Here is a 19,041-nt window from a genome sequence, read left to right as displayed (position 1 = left end):
CATTTTGGATTTACAACTATGAAAGTCAGATTTTAGTGGTTTGTCACGCTGGTGGGTGTTATGGGTAATGGGAACCTGTGGGGGTTGCTAAAGAGTTGGGAAATTCCCAAGCCTGAGGATTGGAACATGTCAATGCTGTCAGATTTACAACGATTCTCAACAGACAAGAGCATTGAGTAGAAAAACTCTTCAAATCACGATGAGTTACGATTTGCAAACCATTTTACTTCCGTAGTTTGACGCATTTCAAAAATAAACAATATTTCATGTGAGAATTTGTAGGATGAGTTTTATTTTTCGGTAATTGATCAGATTGTAACAAGCAGACATTATATTAGCTAACTGGCTTATTAGCTAACCTTGTCTAAAAGCCTGCATGGCCTACATGAAAAGAGCACATTTTATTTAAAGTCAAACTATTTCTTTGTAATATCCTGCATGATCTATCATTCATCATTAGAAAAGTTAATTGGGTCTAATGTGATTTCATGTGGACTTTTTCATTAAATCTTCACACTTAAATGAATTTCACACTCATAATGTGTTAATTCACTCCTTAATGGTTTGCAGGCATCCCATCAGAAATTTCAACACTCATAGCAGTCTTTCTTCACATCACAAAATACATTTTTAAACTAAATTAACCATTACAAATGAAACATTACTCCTTCAACAAACAAAAGATGAACTGCAGTATGGACTGAATTACCAATGATGGAGAACGCTGAAGTCTGGGATTTGAGCCTCATTTTCTAAATGCTCAGTGCTGTTAGTTCCCATGGACATGTGCATTTATCTCACTGCTCTTCAGAGGCTATTATATTCATGTAATTTATTGAAGAATAGAATGTCGTCCTTCACTGGATGTGATGTCCTCCTGTACATTTTTTTGAGAAAAGTATATTGTATATGAAGTATTTTGGTGAATGAATGAATGCTAATCAAATAAAAAAATAAAAATAAAAATTTCTGTTGATTCAAAAACACTCTTAAAGGGAGATAGTCCACCCACAAATGATGTCATTTACTCACCCTCAAGTTGTTCCAAACATGTATGAGCTTCTTTCTTCTGTTGAACACAAAAGAAGATATTTTGAAGAATGTTGGTGACCAGACAGCTTACGGTAGCCATTGACTTCAATAGTAGGAAAAAAATACTTTGGAAGTCAATGGTCTGGTTAGTACCAATATTCTTCAAAATGTCTTCTCGTGTTCAACAAAGAAAGAAACTCATACAGGTTTGGCACACATTTACAGTGAGTAAAATATGACAAACTTAAATTTTTTGAGTGAACTATCCCTTTAATATATATATATATATATATATATATATATATATATATATATATATATATATATATATATATATATATATATATATATATATATATATATATATATATGAAACATATTTTTTTAAAGTTTTCAAAGGAAGCACTGCATTTTTAAAACGGCAGCAGCTTGATGAGGCGCTGAGTGTCTATTTCACGCTAAGCGCGTTTTTGACTGTTCGCTGAGAGTTGAAGAATATTCAACTTTAGGTAAAATGCTGCGCTCATCACTGTTACTTTTTAGGTTTTTAGTTTATTTTTTAGGTGTTTTCAGCACAGCGTCTGTCGTTTTCAGCCAGCTAACAATGCTCTGGTGGACACATGGCCCAATGATTGACCTTTCTGTCTAGGCCTGATTCCAATCAGTCCAAATATTGTCAATAGCCCCTGAAAGGTCAAAGGTTTCCAGAATGACATCAGATCAGGAGAACAGAGGCAACAGTGTTGCATTGGCCCTCGTCAGAGGAGCAACATGCTCCTGTTCTTCGGCAGGAGCCACAGTGGTTGCAGTCATAATAATATCCCCATTGATCACTGTTTCCACCTTCCAGACAAAGAAATCCCTCAAAGTCAGAGATCACCCAGCTGCGGCTTTACATTTTTCATAAAGCTTATGAATCATCACAATGGAAATATAATGGCAGCTTTCCATTTCACTGTAACTGAACTTCCATGATGTGAAAGGCTAATGTTTCGCAGAGGTCTCTAAAGCTGCTTTCATTCATTCAGTTTATTTGTGCCCCTGGTGAGCTGTAGATTTGACTCGTTCAAGACCATAAGTCATACAAATTACTTTGAATGAGCTGTCCTTTTGTTATATGGGTTTGTCAACATTTGAGAAAATGCCATAATGTACATCTGCTAGATAGCAATAGCAGCTCTTTTGACCCATTGTATCGCCTCTGATAGCTCAAAATGTCTTTGTTTGTATAAGTGTGCCCTCTGCTGTTCAACTAATTATTTTCTTACACCCATATGTGTTTTCTTTATGCCATTCCCACCTCCATTTATTCTATGCAGGGTGAGAGGGGACCAGATGGACCAATTGGAGAAAAAGGAGTAATGGGAATGAAGGTGAAATTATTATTTTAGCACTAAGTGACATATTATACGTTTAATATATTACAGGGACGAGACTGATTAGAGCAAATTTTTTAAGCTATTGTAATAGACACCTTCTTTTTGGACCAAGGAGAACATGGAGGTGCACAATTCAAAAACAGACTTACTGTCCATTTTATATTATTGCATGGCTTTTCCCTTGTTTTCACAAAGCTGCAAATGATTATTTTTATGTTGATCTTCACTGGCAGCCTATTTTTTAGATCTTGAAACATTTAGCTTAGCAATTGTTAGCATGTTTATTCTCATGGGTTGATGTCATACTTTATTGTCAACTTCAAAATGTATATCCGGCTGTGCATGATATAGCTGTACGAAGTAAAATTGTACATATTGGAAGCAGCAGTGTGATGCTATTCTATGTTTCAAGATGTAACTGACATACGGCATGCTGGCATGCACTGCATTCTCCCTACCACAGAACAAAACAACATATGAAAGACATCTAAATTGTCAGCACAACATTTTTATCAATCTTACAATGATGGAAACAGGGTGCATTAAAGGTTTATGCAAAATGCTTGGTTTTGGTTCGATCAAACAGAATAAAGAAGGGTAATTTTATTGTTGCAATGGAAAATATTTGGTGACTATTTTCTGTTCTTTCATTTTCTGCAGGGTCCTGAGGGCCCACCAGGAAAACAAGGTTTCAATGGACAAATGGTAAAACTGCTGTTTTTATTTGTTTTTAAGTTCCAAACTTCTGATTGAAACTATCAGTTTTATATCATTGCGTACTGGATAGTTTAAGGTTAGCTGAGTGCTAAGGCTCTTCCTTATATTAGTATTTCACTCATCAAGATACTTTGTCATTTGATTAATTGTACATTTATGCATTTTCACATATGCTTTTATCCAAAGTGACTTTCAGTGCATTCAAGATATAGGGTTGAAGCATAGTTGAAATATAGGGGCAGACTTAAATAACTTGCACATGCACATCACTTCTTACGCGTGATTTGCTACACACTTGTAGTAGCATCCTCTTTGATCGTGGAAAGCTTCCATTCATGTGTGGAGCAAAAATCATAGGTAAGGCGTGAAGTGCATGCAAGGGATAGTTCACCCACAAATGAAAATTACCCCTTGGATTTTCTCTCCCTCAACCCATCCTAGGTGTTGGGTTATATTAGGGTTATATTAAGTTATATTAAAACATATCCTGGCTATTCCTATCTTTATAATGGCAGTGAATGGCTGCCCAAGATGTGATGCCCACAAAAGTTCATCCATCCATTATAAAAGCAATACACATGGCTTCGGGGGGTTAAGGCCTTCTGAGGCGAATCGATGGGTTTGTGAATAAATAAAAAAAATCCATATTTAAAACTTTATAAAGTAAAATATCTAGCTTTCGGCAGACTGCCTTCTGTATTCAACTCATGAAAAGACTGCCTTCTGTATTCAGCTGAAAGAATAATGTCATATACACCTAGGATGGCTTGAAGGTGAGTAAATCATGGGGTAATTTTAACTTTTGGGTGAACTATCCCTTTAAGGTGTTTCAACTGTCCCTCTGTTCCAACTGCATGCAGTCTACCCTACATTCCCTGGGAATTGAAACTATGACCTAGGCATTGTTAGGTTGATTGATTCGATACTTACATTCTTAAACTATTGTACAGACCAATGAAACATTTGACAGAAGATCTAATTTTGCTGACAATGTTGTTATACGATAGATTATGGGTGTCCATCCTGCGGTGTAGCGTTTAAAGGAACTCCACTCCACTTTTTTAAAAATAGGCTCATTTTCCAAGTCCCTTAGAGTTAAACAGTTGAGTTTCGTATCTGGCCGATCTCTGTATCTGGCGGTAGCACTTTTAGCATAGCTTAGCATACATCATTGAATTGGATTAGACCATTAGCATCGCACTCAAAAATGACCAAAGACTTTTTTTTTCAAATATAATATTTTTCCTATTTAAAACTTGACTATTCTGTAGTTACATCGTTTTCCAAGACCAACGGAAAAAGATACATTTTTAGACTGATTACTATTCTCTCATTCCTGTGTAATAATCAGGAAACTTTGCTGCCATTTTATGGGTGCAGTGGCACGGTGATATTACGCAGAAAATAGTTCCTAGCTATATTGGTCTTAAAAAAAAACGCAACTTCATTATCCGTTGGACTTAGCACACGATGTAACTACAGAAGAGTCAAGTTTTAAATAGGACAATATAGTGAAAGTCTTTTGTAATTTTTGAGCAATGCTAATGGTCTAATCCAATTCAATGATGTATGCTAAGCTAAGCTAAAAGTGCTACCGCCAGATACAGAGATCGGCTGAATGGATTAAAAAAACGGTGAAACTCAACTGTTTAACTCTAAAGGACTTGGAAAATGAGCCTCTTTTAAAAAAAAGTGGAGTGTTCCTTTAAGTGGAGCTCTCAGATTCTCTCTTGTGTATTAGGGTAAAATTGGTGAAACTGGTGAAACCGGACTGACTGGATTTACAGTAAGTAAATGGAGGAACTGATATCCTTATAATTATAAAATTTGTTAAATATTCATACAACTCTGAAAAACATCCATTTCTAGGGTGTTCAAGGGCAAACTGGACCTCCTGGAGCAAAGGGCATCTTAGGAGAACCTGTAAGTACATCTGTTAAAAGGAGTGATTCTGTCATCCTTTTTTTCAGTGACACACAAAAGAAGAAATACTGAAGAATGAACTGATTGCTCTTGTCCATTTAATGAATAGAGAATGTAGATGAAGCCCACTCCAAAACACCATAAAAACTTCACAAAACAGTCAATCTGTTCCATGTCTCCTTAAGCTATGCAATAACCTTGTGTGAGAAACTGAACATGTCCATCTCTATTAAACATGTCTATTTCATCAAACATTTCGTTAGGCACTTTTTTTCCACATGTATTACATTTTTTTCATTTTCATTGAAAGTAAATGCCTTTCCGATGTGATTTGTGATGACTAAAAGAGAGAATAATCTGCAAAAGGCAGATTTGAACCCCTGTTGATCACGTCAAAACAATGATCCATTAGCTCTACGCTTAACTGTTTACACCACTGAAGACGTTAAACACTGAAGACGTTGAATTACTAGCATTGTTTTTAAATGCGGGTTATTAATCCTTTATTAAGCGGAGCTAGCACTCGCCAACAAGGCATGCTATTAGCACTTGGTGCGAATAAACACTCTGAAAAATAAATGTCTGTCACGGTTATGTTCAGTTTGCCTTAGTTATCATGGACTATTAGTTTGTTTTCATTCATTCTCATGTGTTCCTTTGTTTGATTTTTCCCACCACTCCTTTATTATCATGGTCACCGTTATTATGAGTTTGTTTGGTTCTGCTGTGTTCTGTTAATCATCTTGTCGGAGTTCCTATTTAAGTTGTACCCTCACGTTCATTCTCAGTACAGTCACGTTGTGTTAGTCTTCGTTTAGATTGTTACCTGTTTGAATTACTTTAAGTAAAGATACCTGTTTGAATCTTCATCTACTGTGCTTACGTTTCCCTGCCTGCCCATACCCGTTACAGTGTCGATACCTTTTCTGTGTCCATGGTCGTCGGAAGCAAAAACAATGTGGGGGGTCCTCTTTTTACTGGAGTAGATGCCATTTACATTAAGTGCAAATAGCCCTTCTTGTTTACTAGTTGGGCCAAACAAAATTACAGAAGACACCACATTATTTACAGTGGCAATGGGTAAGGCACATGGAAAACAATGTTGATGCAAATTGACCTGTGGTTCAAATCCGCCTTTTGCCGAGGTTCGAATCCGCCTTTGGTCAAACTCGCTCTACTCCTGTTGCCATATTATCAGATCAGAAAGGCATTTATTTTCAATAAAATTTAAGAAAATATTCGAAAAGTGGAAAAAAAGCATCTAACGTGTTTATCGGTTAGGGGTCTTGTCCCACCTGCATACATTGGTTCAGACACCCATATCTGTCTTTAGTGAATCCTGAGAGTAGTTTTTTAACATCAAAATATTTGCACTGGCTCAAGCTGTAAGTAAATTTGGCCCTTAATCTTTTGTAGCATTATAAATGTAATTTTTTAATCAATTTAATGCAAAATCTGACCCAAACATTTGAACAGCAGTGTTTAGTTTTGTCTCATTGTTTCATTTACATTTACATTTACATTTATGCATTTGGCAGACGCTTTTATCCAAAGCGACTTACATTGTATTCAAGGTACACATTTTAGATTTTTGTCAAGTCTTGCTTTCCCTGGGAATCGAACCCATGATCTTGGCGTTGCTAGCGCCATGCTCTACCCATTGAGCTACAGGAAAGACAGTAGTATGTATAGTATGTCACATTCATTATCAATGTCTTCTGTTTCCTAAAAGGGTCCTCAAGGGCCATCTGGAGTATTAGGTTCAATGGGTGAGATTGGATCAGTGGTAAGATTCTTTATATAATCTGCAGATATATGTCTATGTTTGATATCGCACCTCCATCAGTATTAAGTCAGTTTGGTACCTACTTCTCCAGCTGTATTATTTCCCGTAATTCCCCTCTGCCCTACTCTCTTTACTGGTTTTTTTTAAACAGGCAATCATTATACCCAAATTTAGCCAGTGCCAAATTAGGTTTGGTTCCTGTAAACAATTAAAATGTCCTCAGGTGCCACTAGGCAACACTTGCTAATTAAAATGCTTAACCAGAAATAAGAAAAAGATTTTGTCCCACATTGTCTCCTACCTATTAATTATTCCCACGTTATGTTAACTATGAGGTACCAAAGACTGTAGCAAGATTCAGAAAGCTAAACACTCAACGTTCATTGGTTTACTGCTTTGTGTGACAGGGTTTACCTGGGAAGGTTGGGGAGCAGGGCTTACCTGGTGAACCAGGAGAAAAGGTGAACTCTGATGTTTTCTCATACTGAATGCTGATTAGTAGGCTGTAGCCGCAGTGTAATGATGTCATGTCCAACATTTATCCTATTGAAGTATCACTGTAGATCATATGTAGATGTTTTATACAAAGCCTATCTGGATATAAGAAATGATCCTATTTGAGAATCTCTCAGTAATGTTATAAAATGAATTATGTTGACATTTCAATACTTGGACACAAAATGGAGTAACTTTTTTGGATACTTTCTAGGGTACGATTGGATCTCCTGGGACTATTGGAGAGCAAGGGTTGATTGGACCTCGAGTAGGTTTCTATTTTAGCTGCAGAGTGCTTTATTCAGTAGAGATGCCATGTCTAATTTAATGACACTTCAAATAAAAATTTCCAAAAATGTACAATGAAAAGAATGTAAAACATTCCTTATGAAAAATAAGTGTGCTTAATTATGAAACAACAAAAATTCCAAAAAACGCCTAAGGATTTGTTGTTCAAGGAAAAGAGTCTGGGATGCGGAAGATTAACAGTGATGTGACAGGTCAGTAAAAGGTACACAGTCATACGAGCGCTGGCTTCTGAATGGTCCAAATAGCCATACATAATCATAAAACCACCTCTATGTGGAAGATAAACAGCACACTACTAGATGGAATCATCTTGGCATTGGCTAAAAGTACAGAAACTACCATGACAATGGCTGGTGAATATGCTTCTCAAGACATCACAAAAATCTGATGGCACTGGGATATTGTAAGTAAAACTGCTGCCCTATATTGAAAAATAAACTTTGGAGGCAGGCTCACTTATGTAAATGATCGTATACAGTTTTACAACATAAACGGTGCTCAGAATGCATAATTTCTCGAAGAACGATGCTGCAGAACAGATCATTCGGACGAAATTTGACATAAACAATGGACAACATATACTGTATTGCCAAAAGTATTGGGACACTCTCTAAATCATTGAATTCAGATGTTTCATATAAAATCTGTATAAAATCAAGCATCTAGGCATGCAGACTGCTTCTACAAACATTTGTGAAATAATGGGTTACTCTCAGGAGCTCAGTGAATTCAAGTGTGGTACTGTAATAGGTTTCCACTTGTGCAATAAGTCCATTCATGAAATGTCCTCACTACTAAATATTCCACACTCAACTGTTATTGGCATTATAACAAATTGGAAGCAATTGGGAACAACAGTAACTCAGCCACAAAGTGGTAGGCCACATAAAATCACAGAGCAGGGTCACAGTGCGCAGAAGTCGCCAACTTTCTGCAGAGTCAATAGCTACAGACCTCCAAACTTCATGTGGCCTTTAGATTAGCTCAAGAATAGTATATAGAGAACTTCATGGAACGGGTTTCCATGGCCGAGCAGCTGCATCCAAACCATACAACACCAAGTGCAATGCAAACTTTTAGATGCAATGGTGTAAAGTATGCCACCACTGGACAGTCTGGTAATCCAATGGACGAGTCTGGGTTTGTTGGTTGGCAGGAGAATGGTACTTGCTTGTCAGCATTGTGTTAAGTGTAAAGTTTGGTGGAGGGGGGAGTACGGTGATGTGTTTTTTTCCCCCCAAGAGTTGGCTCTTAGGTCCAGTGAAAGGAACTCGTAATGCTTCAGCATATCAAGACATTTTGGACAATTTCATGCTCCCATCTTTGTGGGAACAGATTGGGGATAGCCCTTTCCTATTCCAAAAAGGCTATGCACCAGTACACAAAGTAAGATCCATAAAGACATGGATGAGCAATTTTGGTGTGGAGGAACTTGACTGGCCTGCACAGAGCCCTGGCCTCAACCCGATAGAACACCTTTGGGATGAATTAGTGTAAAGACTGCAAGCCAGGCCTTCTCGCCAAAATCAATGCCCAGTCAGGTTCGGTTGAGCTTCTGTTTTTGTTCGCTGATCAATTTTTGATTAAAATCAAAACCTAAATTAAATCCATTCATCATATAAAGTGATCATGTGTCTTCAGGAAATTTGTACTAAACTGCTCAATTTATATGGATTAATTTATTAACTTTTTGAAGCGTCAAGTGATAGTTGCGTCACGTGGTCTGTCACTAGAGGGATAGAAAGCTCTCAGATTTTATAAAAAAATCTTATGGGTTTGGAATAACATGAGGGTGTGTGTTTAATGACAGAATTTTCATTTTGGGGTCAAGTAACCCTTTAAGTATATTTTTAAGGTATATTATTTCTGTAACAAGTACTATTTTTAAAAGTAGGCTGGCTTGTTTTCACAAGAGATGGTTTATTTGACGCAGCCTAGAGACTACACATTTGTCCTTCACAGCATTGTTTTAGTTTGTGTCTAGATAAATATGGCATCTCTACACTGATTAAAGTCCATATTTGTCTCTTTAAAATAGTACAGTAAAATCGTTTTAAAATTAAGTTCTGGTTTAGGGTGACCCTGGGCTTGATGGGGAGGCTGGTCTGAGTGGTCCTGATGGAGCTAAGGTCAGAAAAATGCTAAATCTTTTTTTATTGTCACATGATCACACTTAAATAGAAAAATATGCCTGTAAACAATGTTTAGTTCTTTGCTTGGATAGATAATATTTTATTGACCATAATTCTTAACAAGTGTTGTATTCTTTAGGGTGAAAAGGGGGATATTGGAATGGAGGGAGAAACAGGTGAAAAAGGAGCCAACGGATTTAAAGGAACAGAAGGGCGTCCGGGAGATCCTGGCTTTATAGGCATCAAGGTGTTTTTTTTATTTATTTAAAGCTGCTGTCCGTATCTTTTTTGTGTTCAAGATTTACAAAAAATATATAATGAGAATATACAACATGAATCCATTTTCCAAACCGTGTTTTTGTCTTATCCTGAATCATTATGGTACACTTATAATAAGTATTTATTTTGGGACTATTTTAAGCCAGACTGATAGGTACCGCTGCAGAGGAGCACAGTCCCTGCATGACTCGACATAGACATAAACAGAGAGAAGTAGCTCCAGCTAAAATGTTCTTCTGCAAGACGCATGCAGTTCTGTTTATTAACCACTAGAGTGCAAAAAGTTATGGACTGCAGCTTTAAAATTGCAGATAATTTTGGTTTTGGTGTTTTGCTGATTATTACAGTTTTTCTTAATTACTAACACACTATAACTGAATCATTTTGGCAAAATTTACATTCCTCAAAATGTTTAACACATTGCAACTGTTTGTAGTTTTGAGAAAAGTGTTTGTTTGTTTTTTGTTTAGTTTTTTCAATGTCAGTATGTTAGCAATCGAGAAAAACTGTAAATGCTATATAAAATATTTAATAAAAAATTTAAATAAATCTAGACCTGGTGGGGGGGGGGGGGGATAGTTTACATCTCAATTAGATTGTTTTCAGGCTGGGTTGGTTTTCTAGTTTTAGAGATGTCTTGGTCACTGATAGCTGGTCCAGCTGAGAGATCAGCCACATTATGCTGGTTTCAGCAGTTTTTTCACTCAAAGGCACTTTATATTGCTGTAGCACATGCTTTAAAGTTTTATTAGCGATTGAGTGATGTTGGATGACAGCAAAGACAAACTACACATCCTTGTGGTAGCTCTGAATGATCAAACTCATAAGTCATTACTGAATATGTTCATTCAGAAATATCACTCCATTAAATTTATCAGTGTGTCAACTCTCTAATATTCAATTTCAGGGCCCTGAGGGCAAACCTGGAAAATTTGGTGAGAGGGGAAAACCTGGAGAGAAGGTATTTTATGTTCAACATTTAGTCAAGTTTACATGGTTACCCATTAATGTTCTCAGTACATATCATTAGCTATCAGTGTTTGTGTTTTTTCAGGTGTAGAGTATAACTGATGCTTAAAATCATTTCAGGGCAGCAAAGGTCACCAGGGTCACCTTGGCGAAACTGGACCAGTGGGAGAGCAAGGTGCCATTGGTTTCATCGGGCCAAAAGCAAGCAGAGGAACTACTGGGTTTATGGTACACTTTGTTGTTTTTATAGGGTTGTTTTCTGCAAAATAATTTTCAACTTTTAACGTCAATACCTGAAACGGCATGAGGTACATTGATTGCAAAGGTCGTATGATGTCACAGAAGGAAGAGAGAAATAAGTACAACTGACCATGCTGATATTTATTTCATAATGAAAAAAAGAAAATATTTTAGAGACCTTTTTATATTAATTATGTTTTGTTTTGGCAAGAAAACAATTTCTGATTTTGCTATCTGAAACTAACTCAGATCCCATGGCTATCATTTTCAGGGTGCTCCGGGAAAAATGGGTCAGCAAGGAGAACCGGGTTTAGTGGGATATGAAGTAAGTGTTATTTATCTTAGACATGCCTTATAAGACTTTATTTTACCCCAGCATAAAGTGGTACAAAGTCAAAACAGCTGCTTTGCATTACATAAAGTTCTTCTGAGATAATAAGGCTTGTTAGAGCTAGTTGACTTGTCTTTGGGCGCTCAAATGGTTCCATACTCCACTTATTTTCTTTTTCTTTTTTTCTCATTTACTTTAGGGTCATCAAGGACCACAAGGTCCAATGGGATCCCCAGGACCAAAAGGTGAAAAGGTAAATAAATAAAAAAGATTGCTTATTAGGAACTAGTTTCAGAAGCCAAAGAAATCTAAAAGATTAATGTTCTTTGTATTTGCATAATAAAAATACATTTTGTGTTTTTCAAAAAATCTAATTTAAGGATAACCTTCTTTTAAATCACCTTCCAGATTCGTATAAACATCTTGGTTACATATGTAATGCAGTGTCAACGCTTTGGGAACGCCTCCCAAGTGCCATGATACTGTCTTGAAGCACATTTATTATCAGTCCAATGGAGTGCCGGAACATCATAGGCTCAGGAAATTATAAAGCACCCCTGCACCAAACACATTCAGCTTCTGAATAGGCCAAAGCAAAGTGATTACGGGCATGCAGGGAGTATGACAGGGTGACGCAGCATCTCGTTCATGGAACTAAGGTTACATACAGTCTTGTTCAAAATAATAGCAGTACAATGTGACTAACCAGTATAATCAAGGTTTTTCGTATATTTATTTATTGCTACGTGGCAAACAAGTTATCAGTAGGTTCAGTAGATTCTCAGAAAACAAATGAGACCCAGCATTCATGATATGCACGCTCTTAAGGCTGTGCAATTGGGCAATTAGTTGAATTAGTTGAAAGGGGTGTGTTCAAAAAAATAGCAGTGTGGCATTCAATCACTGAGGTCATCAATTTTGTGAAGAAACAGGTCTGAATCAGGTGGCCCCTATTTAAGGATGAAGCCAACACTTGTTGAACATGCATTTGAAAGCTGAGGAAAATGGGTCGTTCAAGACATTGTTCAGAAGAACAGCGTACTTTGATTAAAAAGTTGATTAGAGAGGGGAAAACCTATAAAGAGGTGCAAAAAATGATAGGCTGTTCAGCTAAAATGATCTCCAATGCCTTAAAATGGAGAGCAAAACCAGAAAGACGTGGAAGAAAACGGAAGACAACCATCAAAATGGATAGAAGAATAACCAGAATGGCAAAGGCTCAGCCAATGATCACCTCCAGGATGATCAAAGACAGTCTGGAGTTACCTGTAAGTACTGTGACAGTTAGAAGACGTCTGTGTGAAGCTAATCTATTTTCAAGAATCCCCCGCAAAGTCCCTCTGTTAAAAAAAAGGCATGTGCAGAAGAGGTTACAATTTGCCAAAAGAACACATCAACTGGCCTAAAGAGAAATGGAGGAACATTTTGTGGACTGATGAGAGTAAAATTGTTCTTTTTGGGTTCAAGAGCCACAGGCAGTTTGTGAGACGACCCCCAAACTCTGAATTCAAGCCACAGTACACAGTGAAGACAGTGAAGCATGGAGGTGCAAGCATCATGATATGGGCATGTTTCTCCTACTATGGTGTTGGGCCTATTTATCGCATACCAGGGATCATGGATCAGTTTGCATATGTTAAAATACTTGAAGAGGTCATGTTGCCCTATGCTGAAGAGGACATGCCCTTGAAACGGTTGATTCAACAAGACAATGACCCAAAACACACTAGTAAACGGGCAAAGTCTTGGTTCCAAACCAACAAAATTAATGTTATGGAGTGGCCAGCCCAATCTCCAGACCTTAATCCAATTGAGAACTTGTGGGGTGATATCAAAAATGCTGTTTCTGAAGCAAAACCAAGAAATGTGAATGAATTGTGGCATGTTGTTAAAGAATCATGGAGTGGAATAACAGCTGAGAGGTGCCACAAGTTGGTTGACTCCATGCCACACAGATGTCAAGCAGTTTTAAAAAACTGTGGTCATACAACTAAATATTAGTTTAGTGATTCACAGGATTGCTAAATCCCAGAAAAAAAAAATGTTTGTACAAAATAGTTTTGAGTTTGTACAGTCAAAGGTAGACACTGCTATTTTTTTGAACACACCCCTTTCAACTAATTGCCCAATTGCACAGCCTTAAGAGCGTGCATATCATGAATGCTGGGTCTTGTTTGTTTTCTGACAATCTAATGAACCTACTGGTAACTTGTTTGCCACGTAGCAATAAAAAATATACTAAAAACCTTGATTATTCTGGTTAGTCACATTGTACTGCTATTATTTTGAACAAGACTGTACATAACTGAGACGTTCCCTTTCAAGAGAACTTGCACTGCGGCACCGCTTTCATAAAAGATCATAAAACCTCACAAATGTATGCGGTGAGAACCACCCTGCCGCATCACAAAACCCCTGCTAACAACGCCTTAGAGGCAGCCATACTCTTCATAGAGTGCGCTCATACAGCCAAAGGTGAAGGCTGACCGGCCGCCTCATAAGCAAGTGAGTTTTTCACCCACTTGCTCATCCTCTGCTTGGATGCTGGGTCCCCTCTCGAGGGTAATTTCTTCTCCACAAGGCAGCTCTGTGGACATAGGCATCTAATGCTCGAACTGTGGAAACCAGTTTACGTTTTTCCTAGTCTGACATCTGAAAGAAAGGACAAAAGGCCTTTAGCATGACTAGTCCTAGAGTATTAGTAGGAACCTTAGGAATATAGCCCAGCCTAGGGTGAAGGAAGGTCTTAAATACCTGGCGCAAATTACAAGCATGAGGGTGCTACTGACAGTGCTTGAATATCTCCTATTCTCTTTAGGGAAGATATTACAAGCAGAAAGATTGTTTTTAGTGTGAGAAACTTCATCAATCGGCTCAAAGGGAGCTTCAGAAAGGCCCTGAAGTACAATGGCCAGGTCCCATGCTGGAACCCTAGTGCTAACCTCAAAGTGCCATGGAGGAAACGAGTAATTAGAGGGTGTCGCCCCCAAAGATACACCGCCCAAAGGTGTGTGGTAAGCTGCTAAGGCCCCCTCATACACCTTTATTTTGGAGGTGGCTTACCCTGCAGAGTATCTCCTACAGGAATTCCAGCGCTGCACACACTGAGTAGTTAACTGGGTCCCACTGGCGATTTCCACACCATGAAGTGAAAAGTTTCTATTTCAAGACATACAGTTTCCTCGTGGTCGGAGCTCTAGAGTGTAGAATTTTCTCCACAACCTCAGTTGGGAGACCTGAACTCATGAGCTAGGCCCCCTCAGAGGCCAAGCCCACAGTCTCCACAACTCTGGGTGAGGGTGCAAGATTGCAAGAGAGTAGGTCTCTCCTGACCGGAATCTCCATGGGAGAGCCGTCGAGGAGAGAGACTAAGTCCGAGAACCCTACTCAGGCTGGCCAAAACGGGTTACTAGCAATAGATGGGCCCCCCACCCCCAATCCGTGAGGGAAGCATCCGTTGTCAGAGTGACTCGTAAACACGAAGCTCCCGAATCTGGGTCTTGAGCCAAAAACCAAGGCTCCTTCCACATCCCAAGACACTAAGGCACAGCCGTGTGACCTTGATGGTGCGAAAAGGATTCCCCCTCAGGGAAAACCCTTTGGTTTTGAGCCACCACTGTAATGGTCTCATGTACAACAGGCCACAAGGTATAATGTTGGACGCTGCTGCCATCAGACCTAACAGCCTCTGAAACAGTTTGTCAGTGACTGACTGGTCTAGCTTCACCCATTTCACTGCTAAGATAACTGACCCTATACCCTGTTCTAATAGATGAGCATGCAGTGATCGAATTCCCAGATATTTAGTGCTCTGTGCCAGAGAAAGAACACTCTTTTTCGAGTTTAGTCTCAGCACCAGCTTTCTCATGTGCACCAGAAAATCTCGATGTTGAACCGCCATCTGAGCTGTTCATCGATATAATTGAGAATGCTAATGCCCTGCATGCGCATGGGAACCAAAGTTGCATCTACACATTTCTCGAAAGTGTGGGGTGACAGTGCAAGACTGAATGGAAGGACCCGATATTGGTGCACTTCCTCCCCGAAAAGTGAACCTCCTGAACTTACTGTGCTGCAAAAGGATGGATACATGAAAGTATGCGTCTTTTAGATCTATCTTGACAAACCAGTCCACGGACCTGATCTTGGACACAATCTGTTTGAGCATAAGCATCTTGAACTTGAGCTTTGCTACAGTGCGATTGAGAATGTGCAGATCTAAAATGGCAAAGAATGTGCAGATCTTTGGCACGATGACGTACCAGCTGTAAAACCCTGAGATTTTGGACCCTCTCTATAGCCTCCTCTTTCACAGAAGAGCCTGTACTTCTTGAGTCATAACCAGAGCCTGCTAGGGGCTCACCAATGTGGGCAGAACCCTTTTGAAATTGGGTGGACGACATCTCAACCGAATGGCGTACTCTCTTTTTTATGGTCTACAGGACCCACTGAGATAGAGTTGGAAAATTCTCCCACTCTACCAGAAAATAAGGGTACCAGTCTCTCGAGACAGGCCTCTGATGTATTCTGCACAGCGAGTGCAGTGCCCTGAAACTGCAAACCAGTAGGTTTGCAGCAGTCGCGTGGGCTCCCCATGCCCGACATTGCAGCGGGGTTCGTGGGTCAATCCTCTGAGGGCACAGAAGGGAGGCAGGCACCATATGCTGAGGTGGCCACCGGCTGCCTTCGGGGGGGACTACCCTCACGACCATGACATGACTGGCCTCAGGGTCTTTTCAATGCAGCCTTCTTAGAGATAATGACAGTTCTCAGATCCATCTTGCCCTTCAAAGGTTGCACCTGAGAGCTCTGTTTCAGTTACGTTTATAAATGCCTCTCCGTGTTTGCCACCAGGACTGCCATAGAACGGACAACTTATCTAGCCGTCTCCTTGGTGGCTCGAAGAGCTAAATCAGCTGAGGATCAGAGATTGCGTACAACATCAGCTCCGATTTGCTCACTTTCCCTCTTGGCATCATACCATAACCATGCTTTTTCAGTCCCAATATGTTACTGTAGGTGGACGTGTGGGGACTGAAAATTCACTGCGAGACCAGATACTTCCACAACCTCGACACCTTGTTTTTTTTTTTTTTTTTTTAGCTTTTTACCCATGACTGAAGCCGCCACTCTGCCTTGGCAGCAGCGTGACCCGAACCACGGGGAACGCAAGCCTTCTCAAAGAGCGCTTAGTGGGAGCTCTGAATTTTTATTGGTAAATGCTCCCAGTGCTCACAACCAGCTCCCTCAAAGGCTGCCTGAGCGTGCTGTGCTCCCATGCAAACAACACACATAGAGTGTGTCCCCACCCGTGATGTAGCGTGGGCAGGGATGAACACACTTTCTGAATTTTTCACCATTTGTGTGCCACTCTTGTCAGTATAAGTGTTAAAAAAAAATTGTGTGTGGTAAAAATTCTTTTAGTATCTTTCAACTAAGACAGACAAAAACACCAAGCTGACTGGCGACGTGGATGAGACACGGGAGAAGCGAGCGAGACCAGGGATGTGATTGCGAATGAGCGTCACCTGCGAGCCACACCGGTCTCAAGTTTTCTCACGAGGGAGCTTGGAGGCATATAAGGAGAGCAACACCAGTAAAGGACGAGAGAGGACCAGGCCTGGATTTATGTGTGTGTGGGCAGTAGTCCGTGAGGGGCTGCCCGCGTTACTTTCGTTTTGTTTATTTATTTTATTAAAGTTGTTGAATGTTCGCCGGTTCCCACCTCCTTCCTTCCCCTCTACGAACTGCATTACACTGACAGACAATATACATAGAGCGCTTCGCTGAAGGCACAGAAGCTGATTGTGTTTGGTGTAGGTGTGCTTTATATATTTCCTTGGGATTATGTCACCTGCATATGACGTTCCACCACTCCATTGGACTGATTACATGTGCTTCAAGGTTGTATCACGCAGAGGTATTCCCAAAGCGGTGACGCAGTGCAAGTTCCCTTGAAAGCGAACTCTCATTTATTGATGTAATTTTACCTTAGGACGGGGGTCTCCAATCCTGCTCCTGGAGAGCCAGTGTCCTTCAGAGTTTAGCTCCAACTCCAATAAATCACACCTGAACCAGCTAATCAAAGTCTTTCTAGACATGCTAGAAACTTCCAGAACCGAGTTTGGAGACCCCTGCCTTAGGATATACACAGCACTTGGCCAAATATATATGATATTTTGGGTAGAAACATTCATAAATCAATACTGAAATAAATTTATATTATTTTCAGGGAGAGCAAGGAGATGACGGGAAGGTTGAAGGTCCACCTGGTCCTTCAGGTGACATCGTGAGTCAGTCCGCTAGATTTACTACACATTTATGCTTTTTTTGGGAGAATTCTAGATGCCAACCTGATCAATGTGTTTGGTTTTCATTGGGATACAGGGACCTGTCGGAAACAGAGGAGAAAGGGGAGAGCCAGGTGACACTGGATACCCAGTGAGTTTTTATTTATTTATTTGTTTTATACACATTTTTATTAAGTAAAATTCTAAAAAGATCACTAATTAAATATGATTTTCCTCTGGTTTCACAGACAATGTTTGACAGACAGCTAGTCCCAGACTAAAATACATGTTTTAACTGAAAGCTACTAAAATCTAAAAATATGTCAGTGCCATTGTTTTGTCTAAAGCTACTTCAATGTCCTAATTGAACTAAGGCTTAATTAAATGTCCTAATTGAACATCGCTTAATCTAAACCCTGTCTGTGAAACCAGGCTTTTATGAATTTCAATTTTTAAATCTAAAGGGTCATGAAGGTGTTCCCGGAGAAAGAGGAATACCAGGGGCCACTGGACTCCCTGTGAGTGAATCTACCAATAATTACATATTTAAACCATTTTTATTTATTTTAATATCTTTGATATATAGTTTTGTAAATATTTTAAATTATATATATTTAGTAATATTTATTTTGTTTTATTTTTTAATTGTAGTTCAAGTAATTTATTTTGTCATTTTTTATTATGTCTGTATAGCTTGTATTGTTTAAGTTTGAAGTTATTCAAAATAGTTTTTTTAGCTTTAGTTATTTTAGTACTTCAACTACATCAAAATGAGCAATGTTTATTTGGCAACTAGCTATTTATTTTATTTCAAGTCATGAAAATGTTTTTGTTTTTTATGGTTTCATTTAATGATAAAAACCCTGTTTTAAAATATACATTTTTATAATTTTCTTCATCTTATTTTCCCTGTCTATAACCAAAAGGGAAATGCAGGGCCAAGAGGGTTTCCAGGGCCTAAAGGATCCAAAGGCAATAAAGTAAGAATTTACCATGTGAACACAAATGTGTTGTGGATTTTGTTTTGTTTATAATGCACACACATGGCCTCTATTTTGAAATCCATCTCAACTGAATAACCAAATTTATTCAGGGTCAAAAAGGCAAAAACGGTTCTCGTGGTGAATCTGGCAATCAAGGGTCCCCTGTAAGTATGTTT

At 38.9% G+C, this 19,041-nt stretch overlaps 1 protein-coding gene across 2 annotated transcripts in view; it reads left to right on the top strand.

Annotated features, from left to right (window-relative positions):
* col27a1b (collagen, type XXVII, alpha 1b) overlaps positions 1-19,041 on the top strand; it is a 133,607-nt gene that overhangs the window by 98,084 nt on the left and 16,482 nt on the right. For both annotated transcript variants that reach the window (XM_067438081.1, XM_067438083.1), the window contains exons 29-46: positions 2,352-2,405; positions 3,072-3,116; positions 4,870-4,914; positions 4,998-5,051; positions 6,784-6,837; positions 7,245-7,298; positions 7,547-7,600; positions 9,717-9,770; positions 9,913-10,020; positions 10,960-11,013; positions 11,142-11,249; positions 11,533-11,586; positions 11,792-11,845; positions 17,825-17,881; positions 17,980-18,033; positions 18,347-18,400; positions 18,809-18,862; positions 18,976-19,029. In XM_067438081.1, coding sequence (XP_067294182.1) covers positions 2,352-2,405; positions 3,072-3,116; positions 4,870-4,914; positions 4,998-5,051; positions 6,784-6,837; positions 7,245-7,298; positions 7,547-7,600; positions 9,717-9,770; positions 9,913-10,020; positions 10,960-11,013; positions 11,142-11,249; positions 11,533-11,586; positions 11,792-11,845; positions 17,825-17,881; positions 17,980-18,033; positions 18,347-18,400; positions 18,809-18,862; positions 18,976-19,029 — 1,065 coding nt within the window. The remainder of the gene's footprint in view (positions 1-2,351; positions 2,406-3,071; positions 3,117-4,869; positions 4,915-4,997; positions 5,052-6,783; positions 6,838-7,244; positions 7,299-7,546; positions 7,601-9,716; positions 9,771-9,912; positions 10,021-10,959; positions 11,014-11,141; positions 11,250-11,532; positions 11,587-11,791; positions 11,846-17,824; positions 17,882-17,979; positions 18,034-18,346; positions 18,401-18,808; positions 18,863-18,975; positions 19,030-19,041) is intronic.

This window comes from Pseudorasbora parva, chromosome 3 (genome assembly GCF_024679245.1).
Source record: "Pseudorasbora parva isolate DD20220531a chromosome 3, ASM2467924v1, whole genome shotgun sequence".
Lineage (NCBI taxonomy): Eukaryota > Metazoa > Chordata > Actinopteri > Cypriniformes > Gobionidae > Pseudorasbora > Pseudorasbora parva.
This window is presented reverse-complemented; position numbering and strand designations above follow the sequence as displayed.